Raw genomic sequence first — 20999 nt, forward strand, 5'->3', positions numbered from 1 at the left:
GGCAGAGTAGTGGAGTTGATTCAAGCGTTCTGACCACACAACAGCAGTCAAGCACCAAAGCTAGCTACTTCCAGACACAAATTAGAGAACTAAAAATAGCTTTTTGGTCTTACGGGTACGGTTAGGCATAATATTAGCAAATTGGTTAAGGTTATGATTATATTTCAATACGAGAAATAGGCGAGGTTTAGTCATAAATGACTTTGTGGGTGTGGTAATGAGCGGAGACTCAACATTTTTTGTTTTGACGGTGTAGTATTCTGAGCTACAGTAAATCTTTTGTCTCCAGATTGCGTTGCTGGTTATTGTCACAAATAATCTCTATTTGAACTAATATGAGGTAGATAGCAAGCTCGTTTTGCAGTTAAATTGGAAGCGAACGCTGTAGCCGCCGGTGTTTATGGTGGGATGTCGGTTAGCCAAATAATGTAACTTTAATCAGATGGCGACAGGCTGCTTCACATGGTGGAACAGTTACGTTAGTTAACAATAAAGCAATGTGTCAACCTGATTTGCATTTGTTAGCTATAGGGGGCCGTCTAGCATCTTTCTGAGAAACAACGGAGAGGTACTGCTTGGTATCCAACTTTTGCTGATCAGGGTGTGAACGGGTATCCTAGTACTTCTTATGTCAGAGGATTTTGGAGTGAGTTAGAAGATTTTATTTTAAAAGAAACTACTATTAATTTTAATCTGAGAGACTGATATGTTTTATTTTGATCCAAATGATATGGACCCTGATTTAACTTTCATTGTTAATTTGTTTATCTTTCATGGAAGATTCCTTATCCATAAATTAAGTGGGCAGAGAACAAACCCCTCTTCACATTATTTAGATATTATTTAAATATTATTTTGAAATTATCAGTAAATGTAAAAACAAAAAAGCAATACTTACCATAAAAGTATTTAACAAATTAAAATAAATATACATTGGGTAGCTTAGAGTGTTGGGTCATCAACCAGTGACCGAAAAAGATGTCATTCTTTCCATGATCAAGGCCGTTAACCCACTGTTCCTCGGTAGGCCGTCATTGTAAATAAGAATTTGTTCTTAATGACTAGTTAAATAAAGGTTACATTTAAAAAAAGATATCCATCACAATAACATTTGCTGGCTAGGTAGCTAAGCTAACAGCTAGCTGCCTCAGATAACTGTGTTAGTTGGCTAGCTAGCCAGAGATTAATTCAACTGCAGTATTGGGCAGCATCTGTGTTCATTAAATTTAGCTAAGAAACTCAATTTATGTTACTGACAGTAGCTAGTGAGCTAAGTTAACTTATCCAGCTCACGTTTTATTTACAGTAACGTTAACTAGCTAACGCCTGCTAACAACAATCAATGTTAGCTTGCTAACTATGTAGCCTAGTAGTGTGTACATATGCTGGCACATTGCATTACTTGTTGTGTTCATTTTGTACTCTTCTCTTCAGAGTTCCCCCATATTCATCATACTTGCAAAAGGAAAGCCATAAGGATCCATGAAAGTGCACAAAGCTCAATCGAGCCCAAACAGATGTCCATGAGGCAACACTGTAAGGACAAGTGGCTCAAGCCCAACAGAATCCCCAACTTCAAACCTAAGCCCAAGCACTGCCATGGCCAAGCTACAGCACCAGGCATCTAACCTCAAAAAGGACCAGCATAACCTGGAGAGAGTAAAGAAGAAAGCCAAGGCTGTGTGCTTCACAGGTCAAGGTTCTGGCAGACATAGGGAGGACCCCCAGTCACCCCCTGACCAACAGGGGAGCAGGCTGGACTGGAGCTCCTTTGCCAAGTCTGTTCTACATCAGAATGGTGGTGGAGAGAGTATGGAGGGCCAGGAAAGTTCTGTCTCAGCCAATGCAACTCCTGGCTGGATAGAGGAGCGGCTTTCGTTCACTGTGCAGAGCAAGACCACGTCCATAATCGTACAGTGCTGGTCATGCAACAGAGTCAGGTACGTGTGCATGCTTTTAGGCTACACTTTTGACTTTCTATAAATCTTCTTGATGTCTTTCTCCTGCAAACCCTGTGTTTTAGGGGGAAGTGCCTTCTATCATGTTTGTACGGTCGGTTGGAGGTGTATGGTTTCACCATTGAGGAGGGTCAGCAGTCCTACCCACGGTTCTCCCCCTCCTCACAATGCCCCCTCACCATCACAACACTGGGGGACTCCCCTAACCCCAACAAGACCAAGAAAGCAGGCCGTCTAGTGGCCAAAGTCATCGTCCGCAAGTACCTCTCAGGTAAGGAGAGAATTTCAATGACACCATCCACCCTTGAAATTATTTGCATAATACTTTACTCGGCTGACTTCTTTTAGTGATTGTTTACAGTTCTAGGCCTAGTTAGATCACCTTTGAAGCAGTAAATTGTTTTGTTTAGAGTTTAAATGCTACTCTTTATTTTTTGTGTTCTGTTTAGAGACACGTAAGAGGCTGTTTAGTGACTCCAGTGTGATCCTGCTGGTGCCCTTGGATACTCCTGACGCGGTTCCTCACTAGTTTCTCAGACCTCAACAAGCTGTTTGGACTCAGTTCGGTGGGTTGACACTGACAGTCACATCTTTCTCTACAGCCTTTTCATGTAGACTTTTATTGTACAGGCCTCTTCTTTGTAGAGTTACTGTGACAAATGCTGATGTCAAAATGGCTTTATAAATACATTTCATTGATAGAGAGACATCTGAGACAGCTCAGACTTGCTGGACACACCGCTCTCTGGCATCATTTACAAAATAGTCTCTAACACTCTACTCAGCAAACTGTATGTAGTCTATCACAAGGCCATCCATTTTGTCACCAAAGCCCCATATACTACCCACCACTGCGACGTGTATGCTCTCATTGGCTGGCCCTCACTACATATTCGTCGTCAAACCCACTGGCTCCAGGTCATCTGTAAGTCTTTCCTAGGTACATTTTTGCCTTATCTGAGCTCACTGGTCACCATAGCAACACCCACCCGATTTCTCTTCTATTATGTTATTGACTGTACGTTTGTTTATGTGTAACTCTGTGTTGTTGTTTTTGTCACACTGATTTGCTTTATCTTGGCCAGGTCGCGGTTGTAAATGAGAACTTGTTCTCAACCGGCCTACCTGGTTAAATAAAGGTGACATTTGTTTTTGCATGACCCTACTGAGGAAAACAGCATGTTGATGTCACAGACCTGCAGGGAGGCTCTCTGCAAAGTTGTTAATGCTTGTGCAGGTAAACACGCACACAGCCCTGCTATCTTAGCATGACACACAGGTCCCCTTCAGTCCTTTTCTATAGACAAGCATGTTCCGTTGTAGCGGTATTGTCAGATAGGGGTAAAGATAAAGATTTTTGAGAATACTAGTTGAGGGGTGGAGATGATGTAGTTAATTATTCCTTGCCCACGAACATTCGACCACCCATCAGACATGATTGCAATACAGTCTGATTTATCTATGATTTGCTTGACCTTCACTTTAACTCTGCATCCAGCAAATTAGAAAATAAAGCATGTCTAGTTGGAGGGGTGTATGCTGGGAAGAGAATATTCAGAAATCTTTTCCAATACACACAGCCTGTGAGCATCAGAGGTGAACCAGCTGCATACACAGCTCAAGCCAGACATTCATCAGCATTTCTGACTACGTTCCTCCATTGAGTAAAAAAAACAACTTCTGATTCCATGAGGACCATGAGCTGTTGCTATCGATAAGGTGTCTGATTCATCATTTTCACCTGGAATAGAAGTAGAGGGACTTTTGTCAGAGGTTGCTTGTTGTGAGCGCTGAGGGAACTTGATGCACTTGGCCAGATGATTCTGCATCTTTGTGGCATTCTTCACATATGATTTGGCATAGTATTTGCAAATGTACACAGCTTTTCCTTCTACATTAGCTGCAGTGAAATGTCTCCACACATCAGATAGTGCCCATGGGCATTTTCCTGTAAAGATTAGAAAATAAATGATAAAAAAACAGAGAAATAGTTAAGCAGTTACAATAAACAACTCATTTGTAAGAAATGTTTTAAAATGAAATATGTATGGAAATAGGTGAATTAACACTCCTCAGTTAACAAGCTAAAACCCAAATTGTTAACAAGTTAGAAATGATTTAGCACACTTTGCTGTAGGCTACTATGTACTCATTAACAAAACATCATGTATGTCATATAAAATATATTTACCCCACCCAGTATTGTAATCAAAACTTACCAGAAAGCATGTAGTCCTTGGCTCAAACATGGTAGTAGTGTGGAGTCAATAGCATCTTATTAGTGTGCAAGATCTTGAGAATTAGCTGTACGTGTAATGGAAGAGTGCACTGCACATGTGACTGAATAATGAGTTGTGCATGCAGAGGGTTGCAATTCTATTGAATTGGGGGTAGTTTAACCAAAATAATATGCCACAAGACCTAGAATTGCCTTGTGTATCCCACAAAAAAGTTTCACTGTTATAAGCTTTGATGATGAATTTAAGCAAAATTCCAGGGCTTAGCTTCCATGGAAAATGTCCAGAAAAATTCCTGAAATTTATCAGAAAGTTTCCAAATCTTTGCAACCCTAGTTGCTACTTATCCATGCGATCAATGACAGGAGCGGCCCCAAAACATTCCAAACACGATCATGAGCAGTAACACCGGCAGTAAAAACTGTCGATTGACTTCAACAGTTTACAAACTAAGCACACTGAAAACAAACACAACTTTCGCAAAGAGTTGCACACACTGTCAAAACTGCGCGCCAACCGAGAGCCCCACACAGAGCCGGAAGAGCTATCTTTAGTTCCTTGTCCTGACTGCTGATGCACTCTTAAAGTGGCAGTGCACGGTGAAGGCTCCGTACAAGATTTCGCCACAACGTTTTATTCCACATGAGGGATACTGAGATGTTTTAACTAGATTACTTATTGATTGTTATTTTCCATCTACAGAGGAGCTAGATGGCTTTCCAGTTATTCTAGTATGTGGTGCTAAGAATATTTGGAAGTCCACCTTCAACCGTCACTTCTTCAGTACCTCACTAAACCAGTGAGTAGTGTTTGTTACTTTGTTTGTTTGGTTGAAAGGTTCTGCAGTGATACAATGCCCATAGCAATAACCGTGTGCACTTGCGCAGCACTGCAAGTGTAGAATACCTGGAGTGTGACCTGGGCCAGACAGAGTTCACTCCCTCAGGTTGTCTCTCCCTGTCTACTGTTAGAGAGCCACTGCTGGGTATGTACTGTACTGCCTTCCATCACAATCACATGTGCAATACATGTTAGTGCAGTAAATACAATTTCCAATGCATTCATTACTCAAATGGCAAGTACACTTGAACTACCTGCATTTCGGCAATATTTTCATCAATCCTATAAATGTTTGGGGTCTTAACTAACCCTAATGAACCCTTGTCTGTCTGTCTGCCTTGTGGTTTCTAGGTCCCCCCTTCACACACCAGTGGGCCCCAGAGCACATGATCTTCTAAGAAGATGGCACCGAAGAACATGGCTGATGTTTTACATTCTCCCAACTAGAGGTCGACCGATTATGATTTTTCAACGCCGATACCGATTATTGGAGGACCAAAAAAGCCGATACCGATTAAACGGCCGATGTTAAAAAAAATATATATAAAAAAATATATATATATTTTTCATTTGTAATAATGACAATTACAACAATACTGAATGAACACTTATTTTAACTTAATATAATACATCAATAAAATCAATTTAGCCTCAAGTAAATAATGAAACATGTTCAATTTGGTTTAAATAATGCAAAAACAAAGTGTTGGAGAAGAAAGTAAAAGTGCAATATGTGCTATGTAAGAAAGCTACCGTTTCAGTTCCTTGCTCAGAACATGAAAGCTGGTGGTTCCTTTAAACATGAGTCTTCAATATAGGTTGTAGTTTTTATAGGACTATTTCCCTCTATGCCATTTGTATTTCATTAACCTTTGACTATTGGATGTTGGAAACGCTATTAGCGCGTGCTAACTAGCTAGCCATTTCACTTCGGTTACACCAGCCTCATCTCGGGAGTTGATAGGCTTGAAGTCATAAATAGCGCAATGCTTGACGCATAACGAAGAGCTGCTGGCAAAATGCACGAAAGTGCTGTTTGAATGAATGTTTACGCGCCTGCTTCTGCCTAACCACCGTTCAGTCAGATACTTAGATACTTGTATGCTTGTATACTTGTATACTTGTATGCCCAGTCATGCAACGCAGGACACGCTAGATAATATAATCAACCATGTGTAGTTAACTAGTGATTATGATTGATTGTTTTTTATAAAATAAGTTTAATGCTAGCTAGCAACTTATCTTGGCTTACTGCATTCGCGTAACAGGCAGTCTCCTTGTGGAGTGCAACGAGAGAGAGTCAGGTCGTTATTGCATTGGACTAGTTAACTGTAAGGTTGCAAGATTGAATCCCCGAGCTGACAAGGTGAAAATCTGTCGTTCTGCCCCTGAAAAAGGCAGTTAACCCACCGTTCCTAGGCCGTCATTGAAAATAAGAATGTGTTCTTAACTGACTTGCCTAGTTAAATGAAGGTAAAAAAATATATACAAATCGGCGCCCAAAAATACCGATTTCCGATTGTTATGAAAACTTGAAATCGGCTCTAATTAATCGGCCATGGTCGACCTCTACTCCCAACCAATTGTGCTATTTTTTTGTGTTTTTTTTTTCGTTTTGTGGAAATACTTTTAAAACTTATTTTGTAAATAATGTTTCTGCTACTGTCTCTTATAACTGAAAATAACTTCTGGACATCAGAACCACAATTACTCATGGTGGACTGGAAGAAACTTTTTCTTTTAACGAGTCCAACGAGAAGGATATACTGCTTTCACTGGAACAGGCACAGATCCCTGTAATTTGCTTGAAGAAGACACAGGAAGAGGGGCCGCGGATCGGGGTGCCCTCTGAGAATCCGTAGGCGAGCGAGTAAACTCCCACTGCCATCCATTCTTCTTGCTAATGTGCAGTCATTGGAAAATAAAATTGATGACCTACGATTAAGATTATCCTGCTGTTCTAATGTTTCAGAGTAAATATCTCAGACACTAGAGACGCTTAACCAAGTTTCATTCTTCTCAAAGGTTTGACACAGCTGTATTCAGACAAAGACATGTTTCCACCACTACAAGTATACAGTGGGGCAAAAAAGTATTTAGTCAGCCACCAATTGTGCAAGTTCTCCCACTTAAAAAGATGAGAGGCCTGTAATTTTCATCATAGGTACACTTCAACTATGACAGACAAAATGAGAAAAAAATACCCAGAAAATCACATTGTAGGATTTTTAATGAATTTATTTGCAAATTATGGTGGAAAATAAGTATTTAGTCACCTACAAACAAGCAAGATTTCTGGCTCTCACAGACCTGTAACTTCTTCTTTAAGAGGCTCCTCTGTCCTCCACTCGTTACCTGTATTAATGGCACCTGTTTGAACTTATCAGTATAAGAGACACCTGTCCACAACCTCAAACAGTCACACTCCAAACTCCACTATGGCCAAGACCAAAGAGCTGTCAAAGGACACCAGAAACAAAATTGTAGACCTGCACCAGGCTGGGAAGACTGAATCTGCAATAGGTAAGCAGCTTGGTTTGAAGAAATCAACTGTGGGAGCAATTATTAGGAAATGGAAGACATACAAGACCACTGATAATCTCCCTCGATCTGGGGTTCCACGCAAGATCTCACCCCGTGGGGTCAAAATGATCACAAGAACGGTGAGCAAAAATCCCAGAACCACACGGGGGGACCTAGTGAATGACCTACAGAGAGCTGGGACCAAAGTAACAAAGCCTACCATCAGTAACACACTATGCCGCCAGGGACTCAAATCCTGCAGTGCCAGACGTGTCCCCCTGCTTAAGCCAGTACATGTCCAGGCCCGTCTGAAGTTTGCTAGAGAGCATTTGGATGATCCAGAAGAAGATTGGGAGAATGTCATATGGTCAGATGAAACCAAAATATAACTTTTTGGTAAAAACTCAACTCGTCGTGTTTGGAGGACAAAGAATGCTGAGTTGCATCCAAGGAACACCATACCTACTGTGAAGCATGGGGGTGGAAACATCATGCTTTGGTGCTGTTTTTCTGCAAAGGGACCAGGACGACTGATCCGTGTAAAGGAAAGAATGACTGGGGCCATGTATCGTGATATTTTGAGTGAAAACCTCCTTAAATCAGCAAGGGCATTGAAGATGAAACGTGGCTGGGTCTTTCAGCATGACAATGATCCCAAAAACACTCTGGCAACAAAGGAGTGGCTTCGTAAGAAGCACTTCAAGGTCCTGGAGTGGCCTAGCCAGTCTCCAGATCTCAGCCCCATAGAAAATCTTTGGAGGGAGTTGAAAGTCTGTGTTGCCCAGCAACAGCCCCAAAACATCACTGCTCTAGAGGAGATCTGCATGGAAGAATGGGCCAAAATACCAGCAACAGTGTGTGAAAACCTTGTGAAGACTTACAGAAAACGTTTAACCTCTGTCATTGCCAACAAAGGGTATATAACAAAGTATTGAGATACACTTTTGTTATTGACCAAATACTTTATATACTTATTTTCCACCACAATTTGCAAATAAATTCATTAAAAATGCTACAATGTGATTTTCAGGATTTTTTTCCCTCATTTTGTCTGTCATAGTTGAAGTGCACCTATTATGTAAATTACAGGCCTCTCTCATATTTTTAAGTGTGAGAACTTGCACAATTGGTGGCTGACTAAATACTTTTTTGCCCCACTGTATATACTCCACTTTAGCCACTCCTCCTTCTCTCCAATCCTTACATCTTATGGTTCGACAGGAAGACGAAGTGATAAAGTAATAAACCGTTCTGTCTCCCTTAAGGTGACCTGACCACAACCCCCTTGAGGTCTAATCAAAAGCTCTCCACTTGTATCACCTATCGCACTCCCGTGACTCCCTCCCATCCACCCAGCATATTCCACAGCCACTCTGTCTTTCCACAGAGAACCATTAACTTCTGACATTAAAAACCAGTCTCTTCCTCTCCTTTATGTACTATGCTTATGCATATAACAATGTTCAAAGTTTACCTCGAATCCAACACTACCAACAGGACATTAAAAACTGTATTATCTTATGTTTTACCGAGACGTGGCTGAACGATGATAATGTAGACTTGGCGGGAATTTCCATGCACCTGTAGTAGAGAGATGCTACGTCTGTTAAGACTAGGGGGGGGGGGGGGGTCTATTTTGCAATAACAGCTGGTGCTCGATGTCTAATATTAAAGTAGTCTTGCTCGCCTGAGGTAGAGTTCCTTATGATAAGCTGTAGACCACACTATCTACCAAGAGAGTTCTCTATATTATTTGCAGCCATCGATTTACCACTACAGAACGAAGCTGGCACTAACACCGCTCTCAACCAAATCTATAAGGCCATAAGCAAAGAAGAAAATGCTCACCCAGAAGCGGCGCTCCAAGTGGGTGGGGACTTTAATGCAGGCAAACTTAAATCCGTTTTACCACATTTTTACCTGTGCAACCAGAGGGAAAGAAATCCTAGACCACCTTTATTCCACACACAGAGATGCATACAAAGCCCCCCCCCCCGCCCCTCTATTTGGCAAATCTGACCATAATTCTATCCTCCTGATTCCTGCTTAGAAGCAAAAACTAAAGCAGGAAGTACCAGTGACTCGCCCAATATGGAAGTGGTCAGATGACATGGACTGTTTTGCTAGCACAGACTGGAATATGTTCCGGTATTTATCCAATGGCATTGAGTACACCACCTCAGTCATTGGCTTCATCAATAAGTACATCGTCGACGATGTCCCCACAGTTACCATACGTACATATCCCAACCAGAAGTCATGGATTACAGGCAACGTCCGCATCGAGTTAAAGGCTAGAGCTGCCGCTTTCAACCAGCGGGAGACTAATCGGTATGTTTATAAGAAATCCCGCTATGCCCTCCGACAAACCATCAAACAAGCAAAGTGTCAGTACAGGTTTAAGATTGAATCGTACTACACTGGCTCTGACGCTTGTCGGATGTTGCAGGGCTTGACAACTATTACGGACTACAAAGGGAAACCCAGACACGAGCTGCCCAGTGAAGCGAGCCTACCAGACGAGCTAAATGCCTTTTTATACTCGCTTCGAGGCAAACAACACTGACGCATGCACGAGAGCACCAGCTGTACTGGATGGCTGTGTGATAACACTCTCGGTAGCCGATGTGAACAAAACCTTTAAACGGGTCAAGATTCACAAAGCCGCTGGGCCAGATGGATTACCAGACGTGTACTCAAAGCATGCGCGGACCAACTGTCAAGTGTCTTCACTGACATTTTCAACCTCTCCCTGACCAAGTCTGTAATACCAACATGTTTCAAGCAGACCACCATAGTTCCTGTGCCCAAGGAAGCGAAGGTAACCTGCCTCAATGATTACCGCCCGTAGCACTCAGTTCAGTAGCCATGAAGTGCTTTGAAAGGCTGGTCATGGCTCACATCAACAGCATCCTCCCGGACACCCTAAACCCACTCCAATTCGTATACCGCCCCAACAGATCCACAGACGATGCAATCTCAATCGCACTCCACACTTCCCTTTCCCACCTGGACAAAAGGAACACCGATGTGAGATTGCTGTTCATTGACTACAGCTCAGCGTTCAACAAGCATAGTGCCCTCAAAGCTCATCACTAAGCTAAGGACTCTGGGACTGAACACCTCCCTCTGCAACAGGATCCTGGACGTCCTGACGGGCCGCCCCCAGGTGGTAAGGGTAGGCAACAACACGTCTGCAACACTGATCCTTAACACTGGGGCCCTTCAGGGATGTGTACTTAGTCCCCTCCTGTACTTCCTGTTCACCCACGACTGGGTGGCCAAACACGATTCCAACACCATCATTAAGTTTTCAGACGACAACGATGAGCCAGCCAATAGGGAAGAGGTCAGAGAACTGGCAGTGTGGTGCCAGGACAACATCCTCTCCCTCAATGTGAGCAAGACAAAGTAGCTGATCGTGGACTTCAGGAAAAGGCATGCCGAATAGGCCCCCATTAACATGAGCTGTAGTGGAGCGGGTTGAGAGTTTCAAGTTCCTTCGTGTCCACATCACCAACGAACTATCATGGTCCAAACACACCAAGACAGTTGTGTAGAAGGCACGACAAAACCTTTTCCACCTCAGGAAACTGAAAAGATTTGGCATTGGTCCCCAGATCCTCAAAAGGTACTCCCTGTATATAGCCTCATTATTCTTGTGTTACTTTTTTATTTTGTATTTTTTACTTGAGTCTATTTGGTAAATATTTTCTTAACTCTTGAACTGCACTGTTGGTTAAGGGTTTGTAAGTAAGCATTTCACGGTAAGGTCTACACTTGTTGTATTCGGCGCATGTGACATATAAAGTTTGATTTGATTCTATGGCCAGTTGTCCTGTGAAACAGACCTGGACCGCTATCTGGAGTCTCAACTCCCTGTGGCGCTTGTATAACAGAGAGATGCCCATAGTCATCAACACAATGGGCTGCGTCAAAGGTCAGTAACGCCGTATTCTTGGCAACCTGGGGAAAAAACAGCTACATTTGTCCCAAGCTGCCATGTTCATGTTTCACCCAATCCTCAAAAAGGAGGGAAAGCAAGCACACATGTCAGCAAATAAATTATGCATAGTAATAATGCGTAGTAATTAATACTTTTTTGTTGTTGAATTCTTCATACTGACCTGTTGACATGTGTCTGCCTCTTCAGGTTTTGGCTTTCAGTTGCTGGTGGACATCATTTGCCTCTGCTCCGTCTCTCACGTGGTGCAGCTCAGTAGTGGGGATAAAGTCATGTGCCCCCAACTTACCCCTGAGTTCCTGAAGTCATCACATGGCTGGCAGACACACCCTCCTGCCCAGTCAGCCCTGGGGGAGGACAACTCTGGATCCCATCCTCTCCAGTGGAGATACTCTATTCAGTTTGAAGGAGTGGGGCGCCCGGGCGAAATGTAAGAGTCCCAACAAGACAACAGCTTTCTTGGTTGCCATGGATATACATTTTTCTGCTGAAGGAAGATACTTGCCATTTTATTTGGAGAAAAGACAAACCCACTCTGCACTTGCCAGAGTATCATATTAAGCTGATGTATGAGCCTTTGTCAGAGATTTTCTTGCCCTACTTCTCTGAGTTCACCCCTCTGTCCCCCCCCCCCCTCCTCTGGTGTGTGTTTTTCTTACACAGGAGACACCAGTGTAGCAATGAGCAGTGTGACCTGGCTCTGCTGGGCTACTTCAGCCAGCTGCAGTCCCCTGAACCAGGCTCCGTCAGACCGCTGCACGGCTTCCCCCCCTACCAGGTAATACTAACTTTTAGAGAAGAATGTAGCCTCACTCTAGTGCTGATGTCATTGATAAGTGCCGTGTTCTGCCGGCCTGCTCGTGTCAAATCAGTTTTTATTAATGTCTGTGTAAGCATAGGATTCAAGTCTGTAATATTTTTTACCTTTTAGAATATACTAATTCCACTACGTCCCTCCCTTGTCCTCTCTGTGCTGGTTCCCCATTCAGCAGTGCCGGTGGGTGTGATGCACTGTGAGGTAGCACCAGCTCATACGCTCTACGCTGCCAATGCCAGTCTGGTGAGGCTGTGCTTTCTGAATGAGAAGGTATCAGGCAGGGGAGGCCCAGTTCTACTCTCTCAAACCCCTGTTTGTCCCTGCGTAGGATTTGGTAAGTATATATAGGTCTATAGCCATTACCCATACACATGTTAAAAAGGAAGCTGGTGGGAGGAGCCATAGGACTGGCTCATTGTAATGGCTGGAATGGAATTGTTTTATTCCATTCCAGCCATTACAATGAGCCCATCCTCCTATAACTTCTCCCACCAGCCTCCTCTGACATGTTAGTCTGTCACTGTTCTGTGTGGACAACTGTCATCTATCTAGCCGAGAACAGTAATAAAGTTCGGCATCTCCCCATCATGGATGAATAACTCTTAGAATGGATGGTGTGATGGATGGAGGGATAACAAAGCTCTACGGTGTGGGTTTCTTTCTGGGAGAATCTTAATTGTGTCCTTAATCGTGTCCTCGCCTCCTTCTTAATACCCATTGGATGAGAAATCCAGAGGTCCTTCTCCTCCAATGGGTTTTGAGGAGGAGGTGAGGAGTATGCAATTGAGGATCTCCCTCTGTTCTCAGCAGGTGTCCTTTGGGGTGTGGACATGGCATGTGGCCTGTACACCTGTTGCTCCCTCAGTCCTCCGTCAGGTCAACGGTCTTCTGCTGGGTGCTGTCACACTGACCAACATCCTCCTCACAGGACAGGTAAGACAAAAGGATACATCCCAAACACTGCGTGCAGTTTCGTACTCTCCGCTCCTCAATCATTTGTAAGATGTCTTTGTTTGACTTTGACACTCAAATATAAATTATTATTAAACATATGCATGAAAAACTGAAAAATCACAACTGCCAAACCCAACCATTAAAATATTGCAGGACTGTCCTGTTCCTCTCCATGTCAGCTTTTAGCTATCAGGTTATTTTGGTTCAGTCACTCATTCTTGCTACATATCCTTGCTTTATCTTAGTCCACATCCTCTTTCTGTTACAGACAGGAATTGTGTGAGAGCCTCCCTACGTCACAATAGACTACAACTTTTAGCTAACCGGAGCTGGGAAGATTCACGTCTTCAAGGGGCTTGCAAGACCTGACCAGATGAATAACGCAAAGTGATTGTTTTTGTGAGAAGAGACTATGGTTTCATAGCAAGAAATCTGAAATCTGAATATTTTTTACCTTTTTTACTGACTTCAAACACCAAGGCTAGAGTCTCTCTTTCTCTTGCTTTCTCTTATCGCTCCTGTTTCATCAGGAGTTGTTTGTCAGAAGTTGGAAATAGGCCTAAATAAAACAATTTCAGGTCTTTTGTTTCCTAGGTGTAAGATCTTTTCTTGTCCTGAAGAGGGCATTTTAAGTAACCTCATAAATTCACACCAGAGTGGTTAATACAGTAAAATGAGTATATACAAGGTTTGTTGCCTTTTGGTGCCCTGAAGAGGGCAGTGTTGTTCAGGTTTATATTTCAAGTTTATCAAGCCTAGCTCGTACAGTTAGTTGTATAGTAAATGAGATTTTATAGGCTGCTGCACAAGACTATTATGTGTGTATGGATAGACACAGTTTCGGAGCATCATGACGAACGCACACATTTTGTTGTCTGTGCGGACATATTTCAAGTTTTATTAGTCGTATGTACAGGACACATGGTATGCACCGTCCAAACGAAATGCATACTTGCAGGTTCCTTCTTGACAATACAACAATAAGAAATAATAAACTAAGAATACGAACATAAACTAAATGGCTCAGTAGAATAGAATAAACATCTTAGCATAACTATAATACATTAAGGCACAATTTAAAGTCCAATATTTACACGTGTTTTGGGAAGGGGGATTGGGGGCAAGTGTTCAAATTGTGCAGTATTTAGCAATCATTAGTCTGTTAGAAACAGTTGTGATTTGTGTGTAGCATGAATGTCTGCGTTTACACAAGCAGCCAAATGTTGATTTTTTTTTTCCCCCGCTAATTGGTCTTTTGACCAATCACATGAGATCTTTTCACATCAGATTTTTTTCAGAGCTGATCTGATTGGTCGAAAGACCAATTAATAAAAATAAAATAAAAATTGGTCTGCCTGTGTAAACGCAGTGTGTGTGTGTATATACAGTGGGGAGAACAAGTATTTGATACACTGCCGATTTTGCAGGTTTTCCTACTTACAAAGCATGTAGAGGTCTGTAATTTTTATCATAGGTACACTTCAACTGAGAGACGGAATCTAAAACAAAAATCCAGAAAATCACATTGTATGATTTTTAAGTAATTCATTAGCATTTTATTGCATGACATACGTATTTGATACATCAGAAAAGCAGAACTTAATATTTGGTACAGAAACCTTTGTTTGCAATTACAGAGATCGTACGTTTCCTGTAGTTCTTGACCAGGTTTGCACACACTGCAGCAGGGATTTTGGCCCACTCCTCCATACAGACCTTCTCCAGATCCTTCAGGTTTCGGGGCTGTCGCTGGGCAATACGGACTTTAAGCTCCCTCCAAATATTTTCTATTGGGTTCAGGTCTGGAGACTGGCTAGGCCACTCCAGGACCTTGAGATGCTTCTTACGGAGCCACTCCTTAGTTGCCCTGGCTTGTGTGTTTCGGGTCGTTGTCATGCTGGAAGACCCAGCCACGACCCATCTTCAATGGTCTTACTGAGGGAAGGAGGTTGTTGGCCAAGATCTCGTGATACATGGCCCCATCCATCCTCCCCTCAATACGGTGCAGTCGTCCTGTCCCCTTTGCAGAAAAGCATCCCCAAGGAACGATGTTTCCACCTACATGCTTCACGGTTGGGATGGTGTTCTTGAGGTTGTACTCATCCTTCTTCTTCCTTCAAACACGGCGAGTGGAGTTTACACCAAAAAGCTATATTTTTGTCTCATCAGACCACATGACCTTCTCCCATTCCTCCTCAGGATCATCCAAATGGTAATTGGCAAACTTCAGACGGCCTGGACATGCGCTGGCTTGAGCAGGGGGACCTTGCGTGCGCTGCAGGATTTTAATCCATGACGGCGTACTGTGTTACTAATGGTTTTCTTTGAGACTGTGGTCCCAGCTCTCTTCAGGTCATTGACCAGGTCCTGCCGTGTAGTTCTGGGCTGATTCCTCATCTTCCTCATGATCATTGATGCCCCACAAGGTGAGATCTTGCATGGAGCCCCAGACCGAGGGTGATTGACCGTCATCTTGAACATCTTCCATTTTCTAATAATTGCGCCAACAGTTGTTGCCTTCTCACCAAGCTGTTTGCCTATTGTCCTGTAGCCCATCCCAGCCTTGTGCAGGTCTACAATTTTATCCCTGACGTCCTTACACCCTCTCTGGTCTTGGCCATTGTGGAGAGGTTGGAGTCTGTTTGATTGAGTGTGTGGACAGGTGTCTTTTATACAGGTAACGAGTTCAAACAGGTGCAGTTAATACAGGTAATGAGTGGAGAACAGGAGGGCTTCTTAAAGAAAAAGTAACAGGTCTGTGAGAGCCGGAATTCTTACTGGTTGGTAGGTGATCAAATACTTATGTCATGCAATAAAATGCTAATTAATTACTTAAAAATCATACAATGTGATTTTCTGGATTTTTGTTTTAGATTCCGTCTCTCACAGTTGAAGTGTACCTATGATAAAATGACAGACCTCTACATACTTTAAGTAGGAAAACCTGCAAAATCGGCAGTGTATCAAATACTTGTTCTCCCCACTGTATATATAGGTATGTTTGTTTGCGTGACTGCATGCACTGCATTCAGAAAGCATTCAGACCCCTTGACTTTTTCCATATTTTGTTACATTACAGCCTTTTCCCCTCGTCAATCTACACACAATACACCCCCCCCCCCCCCATTTTTGCAAATGTATAAAAATTAGAAAGCTGATATCACATTTACATAAGTATTCAGACCCTTTAGTCAATTCTGTGTTGAAGCACCTTGGCAGCAATTACAGCCTTGAGTTTTCTTGGGTATGACGCTACAAGCTTGGCACACCTGTGTTTGGGGAGTTTCTCCCATTCTTCTCTGCAGATCCTCTCAAGCTCTGTCAGGTTGGATGGGGAGCGTCGCTGCACAGCTATTTTCAGGTCTCGCTATAGATGTTTGACCGGGCTCCGACTGGCCTACTAAAGGACATTCAGAGACTTGTCTCGAAGCCAGTCCTGTGTTGTCTTGGTTTGTGTGCTTATGATCGTTGTGCTGTGAACCTTCGCCTCAAATCAAAGTTTATTGGTCACATACACATGGCTAGCAGATGTTATTGTGAGTGTAGCGAAATGCTTGTGCTTCTAGTTCCGACAGTGCAGCAATATCTAACATGTCATCTAACAATTCCACAATAACTACCTAATACACACAAATCTAAGTAAAGGAATGGAATAAGAATATATACATATAAGTACAGTTGGGCAAAAAAGTATTTAGTCAGCCACCAATTGTGCAAGTTCTCACACTTTAAAGATGAGAGAGGCCTGTAATTTTCATCATAGGTACACTTCAACTATGACAGACAAAATGAGACAAAAATCCTGAAAATCACATTGTAGGATTTTTTATGAATTTATTTGCAAATTATGGTGGAAAATAAGTATTTGGTCAATAACAAAAGTTTATCTCAATACTTTGTTATATACCCTTTGTTGGCAATGACAGAGGTCAAACGTTTTCTGTAAGTCTTCACAAGGTTTTCACACACTGTTGCTGGTATTTTGGCCAATTCCTCCATGCAGATCTCCTCTAGAGCAGTGATGTTTTGGGGCTGTTGCTGGGCAACACAGACTTTCAACTCCCTCCAAAGATTTTTTATGCGGTTGAGATCTGGAGACTGGCTAGGCCACTCCAGGACCTTGAAATGCTTCTTACGAAGCCACTCCTTCGTTGCCCGAGCGGTGTGTTTGGGATCATTGTCATGCTGAAAGACCCAGCCATGTTTCATCTTCAATGCCTTTGCTGATGGAAGGAGGTTTTCATTCAAAATCTCAAGATACATGGCCCCATTCATTCTTTCCTTTGGTGTTTCCACCCCCATGCTTCACAGTAGGTATGGTGTTCTTTGGATGCAACTCAGCATTCTTTGTCCTCCAAACACGACGAGTTGAGTTTTTACCAAAAAGTTATATTTTGGTTTCATCTGACCATATGACATTCTCCCAATCTTCTTCAGGATCATCCAAATGCTCTCTAGCGAACTTCAGACGGGCCTGGACATGTACTGGCTTAAGCAGGGAGACACGTCTGGCACTGCAGGATTTGAGTCCCTGGCGGCGTAGTGTGTTACAGATGGTAGGCTTTGTTACTTTGGTCCCAGCTCTCTGCAGATCATTCACTAGGTCCCCCCGTGTGGTTCTGGGATTTTTGCTCACCGTTCTTGTGATCATTTTGACCCCACGGGGTGAGATCTTGCGTGGAGCCCCAGATCGAGGGAGATTATCAGTGGTCTTGTATGTCTTCCATTTCCTAATAATTGCTCCCACAGTTGATTTCTTCAAACCAAGCTGCTTACCTATTGCAGATTCAGTCTTCCCAGCCTGGTGCAGGTCTACAATTTTGTTTCTGGTGTCCTTTGACAGCTCTTTGGTCTTGGCCATAGTGAAGTTTGGAGTGTGACTGTTTGAGGTTGTGGACAGGTGTCTTTTATACTGATAACACGTTCAAACGGGTACCATTAATACAGGTAACGAGTGGAGGACAGAGGAGCCTCTTAAAGAAGAAGTTACAGGTCTGTGAGAGCCAGAAATCTTGCTTGTTTGTAGGTGACCAAATACTTATTTTCCAGCAGTCATAATGTTTTAATCTGATTAGGCTACTTCAAATGTTTCCTTAAGGCATGCGCATGTTCATCCAAAATATAATTCCAGCACGGTTTGACATTGACACCCTAAAGACTCTGGCAAGTGCACTATGCCTGCACATCATGGTCCCCCAGCAGCCCCAAACATCTCAAGAATCAGCTACAGACCAGCCAAAACAAGCTTGTAAGAATTGTAATTAAACAATTGAAGTATTAATTCAACTTGGTCTTGTCCACAGAATTATCACAGGCTCAGCCTCCAGGTACCTATCCAACAACAGTATTTTTCATTTGTTAGATATGTCCACCAGCATTATACCAGAGCCAGCGTCTAATATTCCCTGTTTTAAATAGGAATCTATCTGGTAAGAACACATTTTTATATACCGGAACTGTTGAGTGGAACAAACTACAACAGCAACTCAAAGCCATAACAACCATAACCACTTTTAAAAAATTATGCCAAAAGCTGGCTAATGTTTGAACAGTAGAAAATATTTTTGTCTGTATCTCAGTAATGTGTCTATCTATGTAATTGTATACTGTATGTATTTATGTAGAAATAGGGACCACAATGGAAATGTGCAATTTTTTATTTATTTTACCTTTATTTAACCAGGCAAGTCAGTTAAGAACACATTCTTATTTTCAATGACGGCCTGGGAACAGTGGGTTAACTGCCTGTTCAGGGGCAGAACGACGATACAAAAATATTTGTATTGTGTGTCTATATAGGTATTTTTGACAAATAAAATCATTCAATCAATCTAAACTGTGCAGCGGCCATTTGATGAATGGAAATAGACATCTGTTACAAAACACCAAAAAGTTTAATGACATTCAGAGATTGTCAAGTCGAGCCTTCAATAATAGATATGCCTACAAGGTAGGGAGGGATATATAACCCGTCTATATAAGGCAGGGGTGGGCAATTACAGACCTCGAGGGCCAGATTGGTGTCACAGTTTGGCCCTAGCTCCAGCTAACACACCTGACTCCAATAATCACATCATGATCTTCAATCATGATCTTCAGAATGCAATTGGATTAAATCAGCTGTGTTTGCTAAGGATGGAGAAAAAGTGTGACCCCAATTAGGCCCTCCGGGACTGGAGTTGCCCACCCCTAATATAAGGTCTGAATACTTTCTGCACTGAATGCACTGTATGTCTATCTCTGATAAGCTACCCAGGAAAGGGTATAGGCCTAAGGCCGAGACAAAGAAGACACAGTGGCAGAATAAATTCAACCACACCTGTGTTTCATCACAAAACCGGAGAGTAAAATCTGTCTGGTGAAGTCCACAAATCATATTGCATGTAACAAACAGTTACATGATCTATAGCATGCTCAAGCAAGTTCATGTTTCCACCATTTTCAGACAACTAAACAACTATTGATTTAGAACCATGGAGAGTTAGGCTACGCCACGTCACAAAGAAAACAGGAGCTGTCTCCAAGTTTTTTTTTGTTCTAGGCTACCTGGCTAAAATGCTTGCTCGCTAGCCTAACTTCCTTTCATGGAAACAATGAGCCAGCAAGTTAACATTAGCCTACATATTGAACTTCCATCCTCTCAGGCACAATATATGAATTTATGGTTGGATCAGAATCGCTGTTATAATCATTGGCCAGTGCGGATAATTAAGTAAAACCAAATCCCTATCTCCATCCATGACTAATTTAGGAAATGGACAATTTCAGTTAGCTAGCTAGCGACCTGAGGAACAACCCAACGAGCTGCAACAATTCCATTTTTTTCTGTCAATGAGGTTTGGTTTTTGATGTGATGTGATTGGTGTGAAGCCAAATCCAAACTGGCTTCAATTTACACTATTTTGTGGTGCACCAGGACCATTCACATCCGTGCTTTTGTCACTTCTAGGTTAGACTACTGCAATGCTCTACTTTCCGGCTACCCAGATAAAGCACTAATAAACTTCAGTTAGTGCTAAATACGGCTGCTAGAATCCTGACTAGAACCCAAAAATTTGATCATATTACTCCAGTGCTAGCCTCTCTACACAGGCTTCCTGTCAAAGCAAGGGCTGATTTCAAGGTTTTACTGCTAACCTACAAAGCATTACATGGGCTTGCTCCTACCTATCTCTCTGATTTGGTCCTGCCGTACATACCTACACGTACGCTACGGTCACAAGACGCAGGCCTCCTAATTGTCCCTAGAATTTCTAAGCAAACAGCTGGAGGCAGGGCTTTCTCCTATAGAGCTCCATTTTTATGGAACGGTCTGCCTACCCATGTCAGAGACGCAAACTCGGTCTCAACCTTTAAGTCTTTACTGATATTTATATGAGGTTACAACCCTAATCTCCTTGCCCTGACAGGTAGTAATAGGTGAAAGGTTCAGAGGTCTATTTCTTGCATTAGAAAACACCATTAGTTTAGTTTTGTCAGTATTGAGGATAAGCTTCAATTGACACAAGGTATGTTGAACAGTATAAAAAGCAGTTTGCATGTTCTGGAAAGCTTTTGTAAGAGACGAGGCACAACAGTAAATAACAGTATCATCAGCATAAAAAGGAAGTTGTGCATTTTGGACAATTTTGTCTAAATCATTTATATAAATAGTGAATAAGAGAGGACCAAGTACAGAGCCTTGGGGCACACCATTCAAGACAGAC

At 42.4% G+C, this 20999-nt stretch overlaps 1 protein-coding gene across 1 annotated transcript; it reads left to right on the plus strand.

Annotated features, from left to right (window-relative positions):
* The first annotated feature begins 1482 nt into the window (after positions 1–1482).
* On the plus strand, positions 1483–13724 carry LOC110532602 (polynucleotide 5'-hydroxyl-kinase NOL9). The gene is given in 18 exon segments (XM_090185822.1): positions 1483–1504; positions 1507–1582; positions 1584–1867; positions 1870–2229; positions 2408–2468; positions 2470–2524; positions 3105–3195; positions 4898–4994; positions 5083–5180; positions 5387–5426; positions 11379–11426; positions 11428–11498; positions 11712–11952; positions 12186–12299; positions 12498–12673; positions 13150–13186; positions 13188–13272; positions 13562–13724. Coding segments are annotated over 18 exon segments (2079 nt in total). The 3' UTR covers positions 13685–13724.
* Positions 13725–20999: the final 7275 nt, after the last annotated feature.

Source organism: Oncorhynchus mykiss, chromosome 9 (assembly GCF_057628025.1).
Source record: "Oncorhynchus mykiss isolate SJ-2025 chromosome 9, ASM5762802v1, whole genome shotgun sequence".
Lineage (NCBI taxonomy): Eukaryota > Metazoa > Chordata > Actinopteri > Salmoniformes > Salmonidae > Oncorhynchus > Oncorhynchus mykiss.